The sequence below is a fragment of the Thunnus thynnus genome, chromosome 18, assembly GCF_963924715.1.
Source record: "Thunnus thynnus chromosome 18, fThuThy2.1, whole genome shotgun sequence".
NCBI classification, from domain to species: Eukaryota; Metazoa; Chordata; class Actinopteri; order Scombriformes; family Scombridae; genus Thunnus; species Thunnus thynnus.
In genome coordinates, this window is record NC_089534.1 from 20,913,060 (window position 1) to 20,930,787 (window position 17,728).

Sequence of the window (17,728 nt, forward strand, 5' to 3'; positions counted from 1 at the left end):
TGGTAGAAGAGGTACTCAGATCCTTTACTGAAACCTTTCCTGCATGGAAAATCCTACTTACTTAAGTACCTAAGTATTAGCAGCAAAATGTAATTAAAGTATTGCTAGTTTATTCCAGTGGTTCCCAAGCTATGGGTCCAGCCCCTCCAAAGGGTCTGATACACAAATATGTTTTCAGTTTTTTTCTCTAATCTTTGATTTTTGGTGAAATATTGGCTCATTTGAACATTTTTTAAATGAAACCATGTGAGAAGTTCAGAGGGAAAAATCGCTATTTGATGGAGCTGTTAACAACTCACTGCTTTTTGTAAGACGTCAAACGCCAAAAAGGTTGGAAACCACTGGTTTCATCTTTAACAATGTTTTGTATTTTAAAAGCTTGTTATATTATCCATTGTGTCAAATCTTCATCTGAAAAGTAACTAAAGCTGTCAAATAAATGTAGTGGAGTAGAAAGTACAATATTTCTCTCTGAAATGTAGCGGAGAGGAAGTATAAAGTAGCATCAAATGGAAATACTCAAGTAAAGTACAAGTACCTCAAAATTGTACTTAAGAGTAACTGAGTAAATATTTACTTTCCACCTCTGCCTGTGTTTTTGTCACAGATGGTCACTTAAAGCAGCCATATCCCGTCTGTATCTGTGAAAAGCTATCTGAGCCTCCACCCAGCCGGATCTGATGTGCTGACGTGTCGGCTCCTTCAGCCCAGTGCTCATGCTCCAGCAGCAGGATCAAGCCAGGCAACAAAACTGCCAGCATGGCAGCAAAACACTTTTACCGAAATGGCTTTTTATTACTTTTATTTAATTTTATTTCAACTGCAGCCTTGGAAAAGCGGTTCTCCGACTTTAAAAGATGCGCCGATGAGGAGTGCAGCAGTAAGTTTGTAGGCTTGTTGTAAATACGAGCTCATCAGGACTGCAAGGATGCTTCTTCCCTACATCACATACAGCTAGCCATAAATTGCGCCTTATCTTTTGACCTGTCGCCAATCGATATTTGCAGCCCAGATAACCACTTGCAGTTGTTCTGATGGTGTTTAGGTTGTGCTGTAGGTTAATGTTAACACCGGTCATGAGCTTGGGGGAGAGGGGGGGGGTTATCCGTTCATACGCAGCCTGTGTTGGCCGGTTGCCTGGCAGCTCCGGGCCTCTCTGGGCGAGTAGTGGAAGCTAATGTTAGCAGCTAATTAGCCACCGGCCGGTCAGCTTGGGAAAAAAGCTCTGCCAATGTTAGTACCTGGACAAACAATAGGTAACATGAGCTAGCACAAGCACAAGCCTCGATAGCCCTATTGTTGAGCCACATTAGTATTGACTCTGGCTGTTTACTACTTTTTTCTTATAGCTGGCGTTACTCGATACACTTTAGCTAAACATTTCTCAAGATTACTAGCTTAGAAAACTATAAACTATAGAAAACTAATGCGACGAACTGATAATGAGAGTTTCAGGGCATGTCAATTCACGTTGTCTGCTCAGTTTGGATTACTAGATTTGAACAAACCTATGTCAAGTCTTAGGGAGCTGTTGTAGTTTATGTTATTGACAAAATATGTGACCAAAGCCAACCAAACAGGCTGGTGCAGGTGATAAGAAGTAATTACAACGACGACATAAAATCTAAAAAAAAAGACTAAGTCGCAGCAGTAACACAAGTCAGTGAGAAAAGTAAGACTGGAGACAGAAGTAGAATAGTTTCTTTGCTTTTAATTTTCTAGCTAATGGTGAAAAAAAAAAGTAAAATATTTTAACCAAGACTAAAACCATGAGTTTTTGGGTTTAGTCTTGGCATTTCATGCAAGACAATGCAGATACAGTTTTTCACTCTTGTCTTGTTTGCCATCTTTAGTTGCATCAGTTTTGTATGTTGAAATTGCATGTTTTGTAACCCTCGGAAATGATGAATATTTTTTTTGTCCGCAATGCTTAAAAAAATCTTATTAACAGCAAACAGAGAAGTTGCTGCTAGTTTGCCTTCTGCATTCTTGAAATGAGCATTACATGCAAACTAGCAAAATGAATACAGTTTACCTTCTTGTAACAATTCTTCACATTTGCTTTCACAGTGCTCTTATGTCGGGGAAAAGCAGTGACAGATTTCTCAGGACCGGACTGTCGGTTCTTGTCATTCAAGAAATCAGAAACTGTCTATGTATACTACAAATTGTCAGGCAGAAGGACTGACATGTGGGCCGGAAGTGTAAGTATCCTTGGGTTAATATTTAATCTGTACTGGATCTAGGGTGCCCTGTGTAGGTATAATCATCTATATGTTTTCTTCGTTTATTTGTCAATAGGTTGGAAGTCAATTTGGCTATTTCCCAAAGGACCTTCTTGCAATCAACCATGTTTATACCGACAAAGAACATGAAGTTCCAGCAGAGGTATGAAAATTAGTTGCTGATCACCTGTGATACAGTATTTCTTTATCCCCCGGTGTCTATGTACCAGTTGAGACATGTATATTTTTGTGAATTTTTTTTCTTTTTGTGTCTTCTTTTCAGGAAACAGATTTTGTCTGTTTTGACACTGGATACGATAGGTTTGACAATTATGACGTAGATTCACTGTTGGGTGCCATGGCAGAGGAGAATGACAGTGAAAATAATGGAACATCTGACCAAATCGAAGAAGCAGAAGGCACTCAAAATGAAACAAAGCCATCAGAAGAAGAAGAGGCAACTGACAGTGAAAAACTGATTGAGCCTTATGATGACTCTGAGGATCTTGACGCGGTCCCAGGCGATCAAAGTGCCTCTTTGCCTCAACCTGATTTGGAAGATGAATCGCCTTCTACAAAAGAAGTAGAGCCTGATGCAGCATCTACACTTGATGGTACTGAGAGAGCTACAGAAGACAAAGAGAAAACCAAAGATACACCCACAAAACAGGAGGTGGAATCTCTGCCCAAAGATGATTTCATTTCAGAAAACGAACCAGTGTCGATTTCTGAAGGTGTGCAAATCCCTGAGTTAAAAACGACCTTCGGAACAACTTTTGATGCTGTCACCACTGATGCGGAAACCACCACGAAAATCACCCCGTATGAGGAAGAGGAAGAAAGTGAAAAATTGGAAGATCATCCTGAAGATGACACTGATCCTAAAACAGAAACTCCATTGCTGCCTTTCTTTGAACAAGCAGGCGACACCCCAGAATCCGATTCCCTTGAAAATCAGGAAATTCCTCCCATGACACAAGACAATGAACCAAAAACTGAGGAGGAGAAGAACATGTGGACAACACTCGGAGATGCAGTTTTTTCAGTCGTGACTGGGGGGGAGAGGACAGCAGAAAGTTTGAGTTCAGAGGAAGACGAGGATGACGAGGATGAGGAGGAAGCTGCTTCAAAAACCCCTCTGAGTTTTGAGGAAGCAAAGAAAGATATAGAACCACTAACACCAGAGTCACCAAAAGAGCCAGAAAAAATAGATCCAGATTTTGAAGATTCTCCTAATTCAATGTCCGTGCATACAGATAGTAAAGAAACACTCAGCGATTCTGAGAAACTGTTGTTTGAGCATGATGATGATCATGATGAAGTGGCAGTCAAACACAAGGAACCTCAGGATGAAACATTGAAACCTACTGATGAGCTGATACACAATCAAACAGAAGCGAGTACAGTTTTAATTGATCCAGTATCACAGGATGACCCTCATACTCAAAAATCAGATATTAAAACAACAGATGAACCCATTGAGGATAAATATGAAGAGGAGGAAGAAGTGACCGAAGAGGTCAGTGATGAAAATGAAAATATACAGGACAGTAACATTACAATGGGGTATAGAGAGGATTTAGACGAGACATCAGACGAAAACAAAACAGCAACTGATCAAGATTTAGCCAGTACGGAAACTGAAACACGTCAGGATCTGTCTATTGAGGAGAGGCACTTAAAGGATTCAGATCTTAGAGATGACGACGAGAAGAAAGCAGATGACAAACTACTCGATCAATATCGTGACCGTTCCATTACAGATTTAGAAAGTAATAACAGTCAACCAGAATTATCTGTCAAACCACAGATTGATGAGGAAGTACTTACAGAGGAGAAGGAAGATGAGAAATACACCGAGCTAGATGAGGACAGGTATGAAGAAAAAGAAGAATTACTTGAAGATGAAAATGCGCTTTCTTTTTCACAATCGGATGACACTAAGAAACCCTCACCAGAAACAACTCAGCCCACCATGTCGACACCAGAGCCGGAATACAGCGATAGCATAATGAGACTGATTCTGCTGCGAGACCACTTCACAGAGGAGAAAATGGAGCGCTTCCAGAAGATCCTGGGTCTCAAGAATCTCTTCAAAGTGGAGGCCATGTTCACCGAGCTGGACGCAGAGTTGCGGGCTACTCGTCTCTCACAACCAGGCACTACGCAAGACATCGAAAATGCACTTGAGAGTATCCTGGAAGCCTCAGAGAATGCTATCCTGGACGAGATTGAGAAGATGCTGGATAACCAGGGCGCAAAACACAATGATGAGAACCAAATGAACACAAGTAGTTTGGACGAGGAAACTGAGATATTGGACGACTTCCAGGAGCTGGCATTCAACCTTCGACAGAAGTATTCAACAGCAAGTGATAGCACGCCTATGGCAGTAGAGAAAGTACCAGATAAAGACCAAGGTAGGTTTGTTTTTTATATTCCAAATTTGCATTGGGGGGCGCTATCTCATAAAAAAGTGGGTTGGAAAATGATTGATTCTGATGTTTTTTGTAGAGATAGAGACTGATTCATTGCAAATATTTTTTTAACCACTGATATGGGTCTTTCACAGACAGGTACTGTATATTGCATCAGCTTATGATTGACTGATAAAATGAGTGCAGAATTTGATACTGGGGCAAGGCAGATATGCAGCAGACCAGTATCTTGTTACCAGACATATCCAGATTGTGTCTTCATCCGATTGAAAGTGGTTGCAGTTCACAGCTGGCAGCAGAACACGTCTCCAGTGATCAGATGTGATGTTTAACTCTCTCTGCCAACAATGAATTGCAGCCACTGCTAAAATGTCCACATTAATACTAGGCTGTGCTGCTGGAAAATAGATATAAATATACATAAATATTGTCCTAGTAGGTTGGCGTAATCAATGCAGCTGTACTCAACTGTGTTTACATTTTTTTCAGGCTTTGTGTATGCTGCAAAATTGAATAAGTGGAGTCTCAGTTTGGTAGTTAGTATATTGCTTTAGCTGTTTGATCCTGCTGTATCCATAGTATACTTTAGCTGATATCTCACATGCAATTAGTACAAAATGTGAACAGGGCCTAATTTACACATTGAATGGCCACTCTTTTTCTTCAAAGTCTGTAATATCCAAATAGAAAATCTTTATTTGCAGATATCTTTAGGGATGCATGGATCCAATACGCCAGTTCCATATTGGGGCGATACTGACCGTTAATGTTGTTATAAAATGCTGTGTTTCTGCTATTATTTACATCAATTATAAGTGAGTTGGGCAGCCAATACCTGAACTTAAAGAAAGCTTGGGTATTAGATCAGGAATCCGTATCAGCAGGATACCCTGAGTATTGAAATCAATATCAGGAGTGATAACGTTGGATTGGTGCATCCGTAGATGTCATGTAGTGTGACGCCTAATTACAGATTACACATTTAAAGTAGTTTGGCTCCAATTGATGATTGTACAGGCCTTAACACTGCTGACCTCCTACTTAGCAAATAGCGCTCTCTTGACAGAGTGATAGACCACACCTGCCGTCACTAGATCAGTTATGCTTGAATGTAAACCAGTACACACCTCATAAAGGGAATTCTCCTACAAGGAATAAATTCCTCTCTACCTAGAAATATTTAAATATATACCTGAGAAATCACTCCCAAGAGTAAAGTCTTATTGCTTTTGTGTTTTTCAATCATTTCATTGTAGATGAACATGAATTGAATGTCAATGAAGACATGTCCCACACAGTCAAAGAGGAAAAATCTATCGTCCCTGAGGCAGAAAGTGATGACAACCTCACAGTAACAGATCTTGAGGAAAAGCCAGCTGAGGTTGAAGAGGAGCAGATCCGTTTGGATGAAGTGCACACTGGATCGGATGTCAGTGTGGAGGAGGATGGTGGACACTTCAATAAAAACAAAGACAATCAGCCAAGCTTCAGTGCCTCAGACGAAATGCAAAAGGTTCCTCAAGCCACTCTGGAAAATCCTTTAGACATGGGCCTTGGTGTTGCAGTGGAGCGCTCACCCTCAGGTTGGTAATCTAGCAGCATGAATGATCAATCAAGTTTTCTATGTCCAAGTGATCATTTGTGTCTGTAAAATGTCATTTCCTTAGCATTTTAACAATGTTCTTTAACCTAGAAGCAAGAGCTTCTCTATTAGCTTCCATTGTGCAAGTCTTTATCATTAGACAATTGTGTTTTTGCCAAGCCTTCCCCTTAAATTTGACATATTTATACAGAAATCCTCATGATTTGTGGCATGAAGGGAATATAAAAACCTGTTTTGAGGATACTGTATTTGTATTATGAAAAAATATAGCATATTTTGATTTAAAAGTTAATTCTTGGGGTTCAGCAGATTAGTCAGTTACAAGTAAGGATGCTCGAGGTTTTTCTTGTGTTGAAATTAAAAAGTAGTCTTGGTTGGTTGGTTTATAGTTTGGGGTTTTTCATATCCACAGATTAATTCAGCTGTTTCTGATGCATGAACAAACTGGATTGCAGTGCAAACCTCGGTGTAATAGGCTAAATTTTGTTCCTCCAGAATCTTTGGACTCCATGGAACCAGGTTCTGAATTTCATGAAGAAGAAGAAGTGGGATTATTCTCAACTGGAATGGTTTACATGGGCTGCATCATTTCAATGATCAAGACTAAGGTTACAGAGTGGACCATTGTGGTAAGTCTAAGAATTCTAAGATACTGTATACACTAGTTTAATCAGTGACACATTTCAATCCATAAAATCAAAAATATAAAAAATGATGATACATTTTTCGAACATTGACTCTCCTGATATAAGACTTTAACCATCAGCATATCAGTGGTTCTTAACCACCAGGCTGTGGACAGCTACTGGGCCACAGAACATATGTTGCCAGGCCATGAGGAGACAATATGATTCAGCAAAAAAAAGCAGAATGATTGTATATCTTCTTCAAGCTATGTCTGCACTAATTACTTTATGGTTGAATCTGTCTCTGCTGCATCTTCCCCCATCACTCCCTTTCATTCCCACAACAATTGATTATTGATTTTGAAGTAAAGTAGATCGACATTTTTCCACGTCATAAGTCTGTCATCACCTACTCAATCTGCGTGTGCTGTGTTTCTATTGTTGTTGGAACTAACTGAGGAGAGAACAAACAAAAATAGTCTAGGGTTAGGGTTTGGGATAGGCTGTCCACAATGAATGGAAGTCAGTGCACTGTCCTAACAAAGATAGCTGCGCAAAATTGTGTGTGTGTGTGAGAGAGAGAGAGAGAATATTACCAATAGAAAAAGTTTGGGAAATTCTGGTGTATACTGACAACCTACAAGCCTCACTGCACCGGCCTCAGATATGCTTCTGGTAACAGCACACGTCACACAGGCCTGTCCTATTGCTCATATTACAGCAATTTGAACACATGAACCCTCCTGCACTCACACGTCGTCAGCACGCAGATACAGGTCGTGTATTGGGTACTCAATAACAGGGAAACCTCGAATTACCGATTTCACCTGAACATCTCACGGCCCTCCCCCAGTGTTGTTGGCTGTCGAGCTGTAGGCTGAAGTTCAACACAGCCGGTGCTGAGCTGGCTGTTAGCACGACAACTGGGCTTTATTTTGGCATGGAAAAGCAGATAGTCAAGTCGTATGATAACATTACGTTTAATACGGCCAAAATCTTTATTTTTTGTACTAACAGTTGGTATCCATAGTGAACCTCCAGCTCTGTTTTCTGACAGTGAACCGGATTTGACGACTCATCCGTAACGTTAAATCACCGTTAGCTAACCTAAACTGTCGCCGCCAAGTCCAATTTACAGCCTTTCTCGACTGTCTAACGTTGTCAGTGTTTGTATCGAAGTGTTTTTATTTTTCAGATGCGTAGGCTTTTAAAGCTAACTGCTAGCATATCGGCGCGGTTTACTTTGAAGACAGCTAACGTAGCAAGCTAACATCTGTCAAACTAGCACACTGTGGCTAGTTCCGCTCTTGTTTTTAATCCAGTGTTAAAACACAGGCATGGAGGGGGATACAATAACCCGACCTGTAACCGAACCGGAGCATGTATACATGTTTTTTCTAAAGGAGCTCCAACATGTAAGTGAAAACTTGACTCAGTGTGACCCTTGTGTCAAGTGTTTATTATGCTATCATGGCCTGCTGACGTGTTAATGAGCATATTAAGCATATGGCTGATGCTTATTGACCTCAGCTCCTCCTGAATTTTACCCATCAAACTTGTGTTTGGCACCACATGCAAATAATCTTGGCTCATTGTTGTGACTTGTTTTTGCTGTGGACAATACAGATTGGATTTCTTAAACATGGCATGTTGCAGTTCTGCGTTTGTGCAGTGCTGTAAATTAAAAGTAGTACTTTAATTAAAAGTAGTACTTTTAATTTACAGCCGGCTGGAGAAGAAGAAGAGAACATAATGCAGTATTAGCGTTAAGCCTTTCAGGCGATGTGATTTTATTGTTAATTTGAATGTAATCCCTACTTTTCATTAGAGCTGTAGAGTGTTCGTTTGTTCTGTCTGGATTGCCACATGTTCAGTTCAAAGGTTTCTTTGCAGTTGCATGATATGCAGAGCTCCATTTGGTGTGACCACACTTGCATAAAAACCTGGTGCATTTACCTTACTGATACAATGTGCGACTACCTCTGCCTTTTTGCAGCAACCAACCATTGTTTAATCATTAATTGAACAGTGAAATAAAGTCTGCCTGGCTTGTAAATCTTGCTTGTCCGTTTCCTGTAGCAGCATTTTAATACTGCCATTGGTGCACTATGTAGGAAGTCCTTATTGGTATCAAAATGCATGGTTAGTACAGGTTGGAAGAGGTGTGTTGGGCAGTGCAACTTTTCTTCGTGTTTTTTAGTGATAAACTGAGGTTTCAACACCTGTAGTAAAGACTCTGCTTTGTACTTAAGTATTTGATTGTATCACTGTATGCTAATGCTCTGATATCTTGATGACTTTTCTACTGATCACTTATCACTGAAACTTATTTTGTGCTCATCAGATTTTGGTTAATGAATACACAGGGTGTAAATATTGCAAGTTTTTTTAGGCTTGATCTACTGTGGGTTTGCTGCAGTCTCACTATATTTTAAAAATCTGTACTTGCCTTCTCTCTCTGGTCTTTTCATAGTATTATTCACATTCAAATCATGGTACCAAGGGTATTTTTCCTCCTGTCATAGGATTCCTATTTTCAAGAAACATATTTAACCAGCCAGCTTCTTCTATTCCTCCTGATCATATCCCTAAACAGTATTTTTGTGTTCATGTGTCTTCAGATGATTTCACTACTGCCAGAAGAGTGGAGGCCAGGGGAAACCTTGTTTGGCTGTCCTTGGCAAGCTGTTGTCATCACTGCTTTGGTTGGAGTAATGACCTTCACCCTCTTCTTCTGGAGGACTGTGTTAGCAGTAAGTCTGATGATATTGCTGCTCTCATCTCAGATCAAATGATGTGCCAGAACTCACCAACATTGGAGGAAATGTTTATTTGCTTGATTTGATAATATAAAGAAAACATCACATGAATTGTATTTGTACTAGCTTAGATTGTATAGATTAGGTTGTATTAGTTTTTGATCCTGAAGACTCGCACTGCTACCCATGGACTGAGATAAACATACTTAATTACAATCTTTTCCTCATATGCATCACTGTCAGACAAAATATTTATGAATGATTCCTGACATGATAAAGCTGCATTACTGTATGAACATGGTGATCGTGCTATGTCAATTAACCTGTGTTGATTAGACATGAAACTGATGTTTCCTTATTGCCTCTCTAAACTTTTCAGGTAAAGAAGAGAGAATACCTTGGTAAGTTTTCACTTATTTTGTCATATTACACATGCAAACTCATGATGTGTAAAACCTCACTAATTTTTTGTTGTATTTTTCTATCAAGTGGATGAAAAAAAGCTCATAGAGCAAATCCAAGCACTCAAAAAAGAGAAGAATGATGCTCTCACCAAAATGTCTGAACTTGAGAAACAGGTAAGAATTAATGATCTTCCATAAACATCAGTGAGATACTGAATTAAAAGTCTGTTTTTATTTCTGCAACTTTCTCAATTGTTTTTCTTTTCTTTTAAGACTGAAAAACTGAAGGAAAATCAAAAACAGTCAGCACAAACAGTGAGTTCTACAAAGAAAAAGATACAAAACCTCGAGGTAAGATCTAGGATTTTTTAATATTTATTTATGTATTTTTACATGATGTGAATGTTTTATTTGAAAATGGCTGAAGTTAGACTTTTCATGCCTACTCAAATCTAAATGACTATAGGTTTTGTGTGTTAGTACAGTAAGTAAAATTAATTCCTATTTGTTTTGCAGAGTAAAGTTTTGGAAGCAGAAACGAGGAATGAACAGATGGCTGAAGAAAAGAACACATACGCAAAACTGCTCAAAGAAGAGAGGGAAAACGCTCAACAAAATGAAACTCGGGTAATTTTTTAAAGTGTTTTTTCCTTCATGTAATTCCTTCAACTGTCTTCTCAGACTCATGATGACGCGTAACGGTTTCTTTAACAGATTGAGAAATTGGAGAAGTCAAACGAGAAGCTGCAGCTTAGCAGGAAAAAGATTCAGGAAACACTCTCTAAGGTACAAACACTTGCACAATCTTTTGAACGTTGCAAGACTCTGCGGGCTTCATTAAATGAAGCTTTTGGGTTCAGTGTATCTAATAAACTGTATGTATTTGTTGTAGACTACTGTTCTCCTGGATGAGGCCAAGATTCGTGAAGATGCACGAAATGTTCAGCACAAATGTCTTGAGAAAGACTACGCAACACTGAAAGAAGAAAATAAAACAGTAAGACAATATGTAGACTTGTTGGATATTTTGTCACTGAAGTTTGTTAAGACGTGTGATTTCTTTGAATAATTTTGTATTTCCTAACATTTAATCAGAAACAGAGTGTTTTTCTGAGGCATTCCTCTGACCTTGCCTATTTTTACAGCTTAAGTCTACTATTAAGACCTGGGAAGACAAACACAAGGAGCTCAGTGAACAGATTAAAGTCTATCAAAAGTCTCAGAAAGAGCTGGAAGACTCTGTGGTGCTTAAAGATCACAACGTGGAGGTCAGTCTTTTCTTATATTTGTGTCATGATTTTTGTTATTTATCAGCAGGTGTTTAAAAAAAAAAAAGCCTGGCATCAAATGATTGACTGACCACATACGATAATGTCTTCTGGCAGGTGCTGTCGGAACTGCTGGCAGACTTAGACGCTTGTGATTTACAGAAAGGTGACACCAAAGTTAACGGTGAAGTAGCACCTGGTAAGTCCAACTCTGTCTCTAATTTAGTCAAAACAGTAATAGAGTTTTTGTGTGGATGGGTTGAGCAGATGAATTATTGTGAATAAATTCTGATTTTATTAGACAATTCATTGTATTTGTCATTTTTATTGGGTTTTTTTAAAGCTGTATTTAACAAACTAAAATACAAAAACTCAAACATCTGACATTGAAAATACATTTTCAAAAACAAAAATACAATAAGGGGAAACTGCTGATATATAAATGACAGAAAAACAATAAAAAATAAGGTGCTGCTGCAGAGACTTCATGTAATGCTTGGCAGTGGTTTTTCCGTGTGATTCAAACATTCTTGGTCTTGTTTTACAGATAATTGATTTAAATGTATCTTTGTAATAAGATCATTCAAACAAAAAACCTTTTTGATTTGGAAATTTTGGATTTATATATGAGAAATTTGTCTAGTATAACTGAATTAATCATATCTTTTGGAAAGGAGAAGTCAAAATCAAAACAAGCAACAATATCTATTTTTCTTAGCTGTATAATGTAACCTCAAGTTATCCCTCAGACATGCAGCGGTGCCAGAAACTGCAGTCAGTATAAAGTTGTGTCAAGCCTTTATTTTACAATACAAAGTGTTCAATGGTCTTTTACAGATAAGAAGACCGCCATAAAGAACAGGATCAAACAGATGATGGATGTTTCCCGGGTAAGATGGCAAGATAATGAGTAAAGCTCACTATGATAATGCCTGGGAGACAAATTTGTGCCTCTAGCAGTGTATAGTTCTCAAAAGTTTTGTCATTTTACGTTTTTCCTCCCAGGTCCAGACCACTCTCACCGTAGTTGAAGAAGAGCGAGATCGCTTCATGACAAAACTGCTGAATGAAGAAAAGAGTAGAAAGGCACTAGAAGGTACGTTGGTCATGAACAAATAAGATTTGTTGCAAAATCGTATAATTCATGTGTCATAGAATTATATTGAATATCATGATTTGCTACAGAACAACACCAGGAGCTGGAACATGCAATTGCAACCATGAAAAGCGAGAAGAGCCATCTCGAAAACCAGTTCAAGATCCTCCAGCAGAAAAATGAAATCATGTTTGAAATGTACCAACAAAAGGAAAATGCTCTGCAGCAGTAAGTGAAGCCTCCAGCAGTTATTCATCACTTTCTGTTTTTAGCTGTTGTTGGTCACTAAAGGAAATGTTGCTACAGTCTCCCAGCATGTCTGACAGTATCGGAAGTATTTTCTATAGTTATAAGCTTTACTGGCTGTTATTTCACCGTAATGACGCTGTGAGGAATAAGCTGTACTGTTAAAGCATAATCCAGGCGAATATTAAATGGAAAAGATGTGTATGAACTCTGTGCTGCTGTTATTGATAGGAGCGTGTTTCTGTGGTTTCACAGGAGATTAACGAAGGAGGAGCTGGAGCGTCGGAGCAAAGAGAGCATGTTGTCGGAGGTGGGAGGAAAAGCCGTTGAGGCCGAGGAGCAGGTGAAAGTCTTGAGGCAACGCATTAATGAAATGGAGGAGCAAATGAAGAAGACTGAGGAAGTCTATAAGGAACAGGTAGACTCTTGTTCAGCTTGATATTTTTTTAATGAGCAAACAGAGAAATCTTAACTGATCCCTGACTGAATTTCTTCTTTCTCTTAGATTAAAGAACAGGAAAACAAAACTCACTCAAACTGGGTATGTTGCACTAAGTGTCAGCATTTATTCATAAATGTATGCAGCTGGTATTATAAGCCGAGACATTAAGATATTAATGCTACATTTTTGTCTCCAGGTGAACGCTCGTAATGCAGAGCGAGCTCTCAATCAAGAGAAGCTTGAAACAATAAAGCTCCGTGAAAAGTAAGTGATGTCAGAATTACTAAAAATAGTTGAAGTGTTTTGGGGTTTTGTTGTAACAAATCAGCTGAAAATGAGATTTAACTAAAAATGTAACTTCCTAAGGCCAGAGTGAAAACGATTAGCTGAATTATCACCAGAAAGCTAATTGGGAACCATTGATTTAGCGAGTATACCAAACATTCACTGTTAACAACCCCTCAAATGTGAGGATTTGCTGTTTTCTCTGTTGTATATTGTTTGTAAACTGAATTACTTTTGGTTTTTGACTGTTGGAGCTCTTTAATAATCTCACCTTGTGTTGTAGAAAGTTGTTCAGGGCATGTTTCACTATTTTCTAACATGTCAGAATGACAAATTGAGAAAATTCTCAGCAGATTAATCACAGAAAATCGTTCTTTGCATCTGTCCATGAGTTGTTGGTTTTTCTCCCCCCCTTCACAGACTGGCTGTTCTAACCTCCCAACTGAATGAGCGCCGCGCTCCTCTCTTCAGACCGAACTCTGGACAACCTGCGGGTCCTCGCCAAGGTCAGTAGACCACACACCTTCTCTGCTGTTTATTTGGACAGTTCTCGTCGCACTTTGAGCAGACAAGGCTGTTTTCCAATAAAATCCTGCACTTCTTTTTTTTTCTTTCATTTTGTTTTTGTTAAATGACATTGAGCAGATAAATGTTGTCTCGTGTTGAGGTTTCTCTTTTTGATGTGTACTTGACTTTCTCAGAGGAGAGCCTGGACTGAGGACCTCTCTATTGCACAGATTGTCGTGTTTCTTTTCTTTTCTTTTTTTTTAAATGACTGGTGTGATCATAACAGGTGATTCATATGGGCCCTCTCCTGTGAGTGGGGGAGCCCCATCCCCTCCATTAATGATAGAGGGTCCCAGGCGCCCACCCTCTGCCCCAGTGGGGCGAAGAATTGACCCGTATGGTGAGTCACTGGATTACTTCACCTACTTTGGGTCTCACCTCGTCATCCCTCCTTTACAACCCCGTGTTGCTCCTCCCGCTCTCCTGACTTTTATTCTTTTCAGCTGTTTCATCTTGAGTTCTTCCTTTTATTTCTTCCTTCCTGCATTTCCTCGGTACCTCTGCCTTCAACTCTCTTTTTTTCCTGCTCTTGTTTTGTTGCGTTTAGTTGAATCATTTAGAAATGTTCTTTTCTGAAAGGATTTCTTTGTGTTGCTGTGGAAACGTGCTTCACCATTTGTGACTTTAAAGGTCCTGAAAACATGTTTTCTCAGTTGGCTTCTTACTATGAGAGACAGTCCTACATCTAAAAAGTTCTGATGAAGCAGATGAGCTGAATGTTAAAGTGGAAACTCTTAATTAATAATATTGAAGGATGTTTTTTCCAAACTTTCTTTGATTTTTGGCTGTGAAATTGTGAATGTTAACAGAATTTAATTTGAAACCAAGTTTTCAGGGCCTTTAAAGTAATCCAGAATTCTACCTTCATTTGACTGCTGTCCTCCTGGATTAGCAGTCACCTGTCTTTGCCCTTGTAATACTCGGGTTGCTCTTCCTTTGTTTCTTCCACCTGTTATCTTCTCAGGAAAAGTGCTACAGGGAGTGATTTTATCATTCATTTATTAATTCAGCGTCTTGTTTTCTTCTCCCTTCAGGTCCGCGCCCTCCATCAGACCCACATGGTCGTTACCCTGACAACAAACACATCCCTGGGATGGGTAAGATGCTACGTTCTATTGTCTCAGGGTTCTAATGTTCTTATTAAATAACTTTTGTTTCTAAAGTTGTGCTGTTTTTCCTCCTTTTTTTTTTTTTTTAGACATGATGGGCCCCCGTAGCTCATCACCAGCCAACTTGGATGGATCTGTAAGTCTTTTTCTCGTCAGATTCTAATACTCAGTCATTTTTATACAATATTTTCCACATTTCCTTTGTGTATGTCCTTACTCTAAAACAGACACAAGCAGTAGATCCACAGATTAAAGCAGAGACTCAGGCTGAGGCCTCCACAGAGAGTCAAGAGCCAGTGAGTACAGTGGCTGTCCAGTCGAGGTGTGAAGGTGTACGCAAGCACTCCACCCCCCCTAAAACAAAGCTGGATTTGGGAAGAGATTTAATGATTTTTGCTTTACTGGGCTGACTAAAGGTTTTGGGCTGAGTGTGTGGTTTCACTTGTTCTCACAGCACTGAGGGAAGCAGTGACTCTTTTCATCAAGACTGAACTGCCGCAGTGCAAATGTGTCTTGGAAAATGTTTGGGTCTTTTAAAAGTTGCAAAATATGTGTATCAGATGTCACAGATTTGTGTAAGCAGTTTGATTTTTTTCATCCAGAGAATCATGGTGTGTGGTTACTGGTCATGTGATTGAGCCCCGGCTAAATGCACTTTTTGCTAGGAGTAACTTGTGTGGTTTGTGGATCTCTTCACTGCATGCCTAAAATAATACATCTCGGGTCACTTACAGCACAAACTAAAATCCTAATGACTGCATTTGAGCAAACAGTACTTTCTCATTATCTGCTGTAATCTGTCTTTTTCAGGCTCCTGGATCCTTCCTAGTATCTCCTATCAGGGACTCACCTGGCCCCGGACCCCATGATCCACTCCTCCCTCCCGGACCCCACAGCCGCCTCCCACCAGGCGGACCTTATAGACCTCCACGACCCGGCCTGTACCATCTGCCACCTGGACCACCACATGGTCCAAATTTACCACCTCCTCTTCACGGGCCTCCACTACCCACTAACGGACACCCAGGTATGCCGCTGCCTGAGTTCGGACCTCGCCCCGCCAACGGACATGCATTCCACCCCAGGCCAGGCCCTGGCCATGTCATTGATCCTCGGGGTCCACCGCCGCCACACTTCCGTCCCCCTCCGCCTCATCACTTTGGGCCGATGCCGCCTGGTATGTTCCACCTTTTTGCTTTGTTTCTAGCACATCAGCAGTTTGGTATGTGACTTGTGAGTGCTGGGAGGTTACATACCAAACTAAAAAATCAGAATCTGTTTTATCAGCCAAGTATGCATACAAAAATGTGTCTTGTTCATTAATTTTTGCCAGCACTATCACAGAATATAAAGGATGTTTTTGAGCCTCTCGTCTCTAATATATTTCCCTTTTCAAACGTCCTCTTTCCCGCAGGTGTTCGTGGGCCTATGGGACCACGTCCACCCATCCCTCCTGACATGCGCTTCCCAGGACCGCGTGACCATGCCAGCCCACCAATGGACCTGCCTCCAGGTGTCCCACCCCATCCTGGGCATGGTGTTGCTTATGGTCAGGCTCCACCTGAAGCCCTCCAGAACTCAGCAGGAGCTCACACCGGCCCTGGTCAGGACCTGCCCCTGAAGCAGGAAGCCTCTCAGGACTCAGCGAGGCCAGCGATGGTCAAGCCTTAAAAATGCCACCAGCTACGGCAGAGGACTTGAACACCCCCGTACCCATCACATTAACCCAGATCCAGTCCAAACATACATCACGATTATTTTCATATTTCAGTTATAAAATAAAAACTGCAATGATGTTTATTAAAAAAAAACAAAAAAAAACATGGTCCTTAAATTTAAAGCATCATCAATAATTATGTGTCTGAAATCATTATGGTCAAGAGTTGAGAGGGTTGCCACTTTTTAAACAGCTTATTGTGCAATAACAATTCATTATATGCCAGAGGTTTTTCATTTGTGTTGATCTTTTAAAAAAATATATAGCAATGATTTTTAAGGAGCGAAATGTTTTTAATGTCATTTCCTGTGGAAATTATTTTAAACAAGGAGAAAAGGAGGGAGGTTTAGCTTCTAGCATTTCAGAAATACCATAATTTTCTCAAAGCTGTTGCTTTAGAACCGACTGTAAAGCAAATGTGTAATTTGATGGCCAGATGTATAACTTATTTTACTATGTTGGTAGAACTTTTAATAATAAAGAATGTAAAAGCTGTCGGTGTTATGCTATAAACCGGTTACAGTTCACTTACAGAGGATCTATTTTACACACGTCTGTCTATATAGTTTTCAACATGTGGCTTTAGAAAAAATAAGGCATACATCTGAGCTGTTGCTGAGTCAGAAGCTGTAATTTTAGGATGGCGAAATGAAAACATTCTTACTAACATCTAGTGGTATTTAGACATTCAGATACCTTTGGTTTTACTTGGCTTGCTTTTGAGACATCTGAGATCTCTGCCTCCACCCAAATATAGTGAGGTGAAATTCTATTTGTGGTGCGTACTGCTTGAAAAATGCATAAAAAAAATGCTGAATCAGTGCCCCTGTCACTGGATAATCCAGAGACCTTACTGTGAGCAGTTTTTCTTGGAATTACATTTTATAATGGAAAAAACAATCCAGTGAAGTGCTGCAACTAAGCTTTTTATTAATGATTAATT

At 39.7% G+C, this 17,728-nt stretch overlaps 1 protein-coding gene across 5 annotated transcripts; it reads left to right on the plus strand.

The window, feature by feature from the left end:
• The first annotated feature begins 663 nt into the window (after positions 1 to 663).
• On the plus strand, positions 664 to 17,280 carry mia3 (MIA SH3 domain ER export factor 3). Of its 5 annotated transcripts, none has more exons than XM_067572907.1 (28): positions 665 to 880; positions 2,071 to 2,204; positions 2,302 to 2,388; positions 2,509 to 4,645; positions 5,920 to 6,246; positions 6,762 to 6,895; positions 9,514 to 9,645; positions 10,031 to 10,052; positions 10,141 to 10,229; positions 10,329 to 10,406; positions 10,572 to 10,682; positions 10,770 to 10,841; positions 10,948 to 11,052; positions 11,201 to 11,323; positions 11,441 to 11,522; positions 12,161 to 12,213; positions 12,329 to 12,419; positions 12,509 to 12,647; positions 12,921 to 13,083; positions 13,171 to 13,206; positions 13,304 to 13,371; positions 13,813 to 13,898; positions 14,186 to 14,299; positions 14,994 to 15,056; positions 15,158 to 15,204; positions 15,296 to 15,364; positions 15,879 to 16,245; positions 16,483 to 17,280. In XM_067572907.1, the coding sequence occupies exons 1-28, from the start codon at positions 760 to 762 to the stop codon at positions 16,737 to 16,739; spliced, it is 5,307 nt and encodes a 1,768-aa protein (XP_067429008.1). In that variant the 5' UTR covers positions 665 to 759; the 3' UTR covers positions 16,740 to 17,280. The 5 variants fall into 5 exon arrangements, with proteins under 5 accessions (XP_067429012.1, XP_067429008.1, XP_067429009.1 ...); XM_067572910.1 differs by lacking the exon at positions 665 to 880 and adding an exon at positions 1,170 to 1,256; XM_067572912.1 differs by lacking the exon at positions 665 to 880 and adding an exon at positions 1,382 to 1,672.
• Positions 17,281 to 17,728: the final 448 nt, after the last annotated feature.

What these genes read in the sequence shown, in the direction of transcription:
- mia3 (XM_067572907.1), top strand. Translation starts at nt 760, where the DNA reads ATGGCAGCAAAACACTTTTACCGAAATGGCTTTTTATTACTTTTATTT. An exon ending in TTAAAGATCACAACGTGGAG is followed by an intron (nt 11,324 to 11,440) that starts GTCAGTCTTTTC and finishes GTCTTCTGGCAG; the next exon opens with GTGCTGTCGGAACTGCTGGC. An exon ending in GCGAAGAATTGACCCGTATG is followed by an intron (nt 14,300 to 14,993) that starts GTGAGTCACTGG and finishes TTCTCCCTTCAG; the next exon opens with GTCCGCGCCCTCCATCAGAC.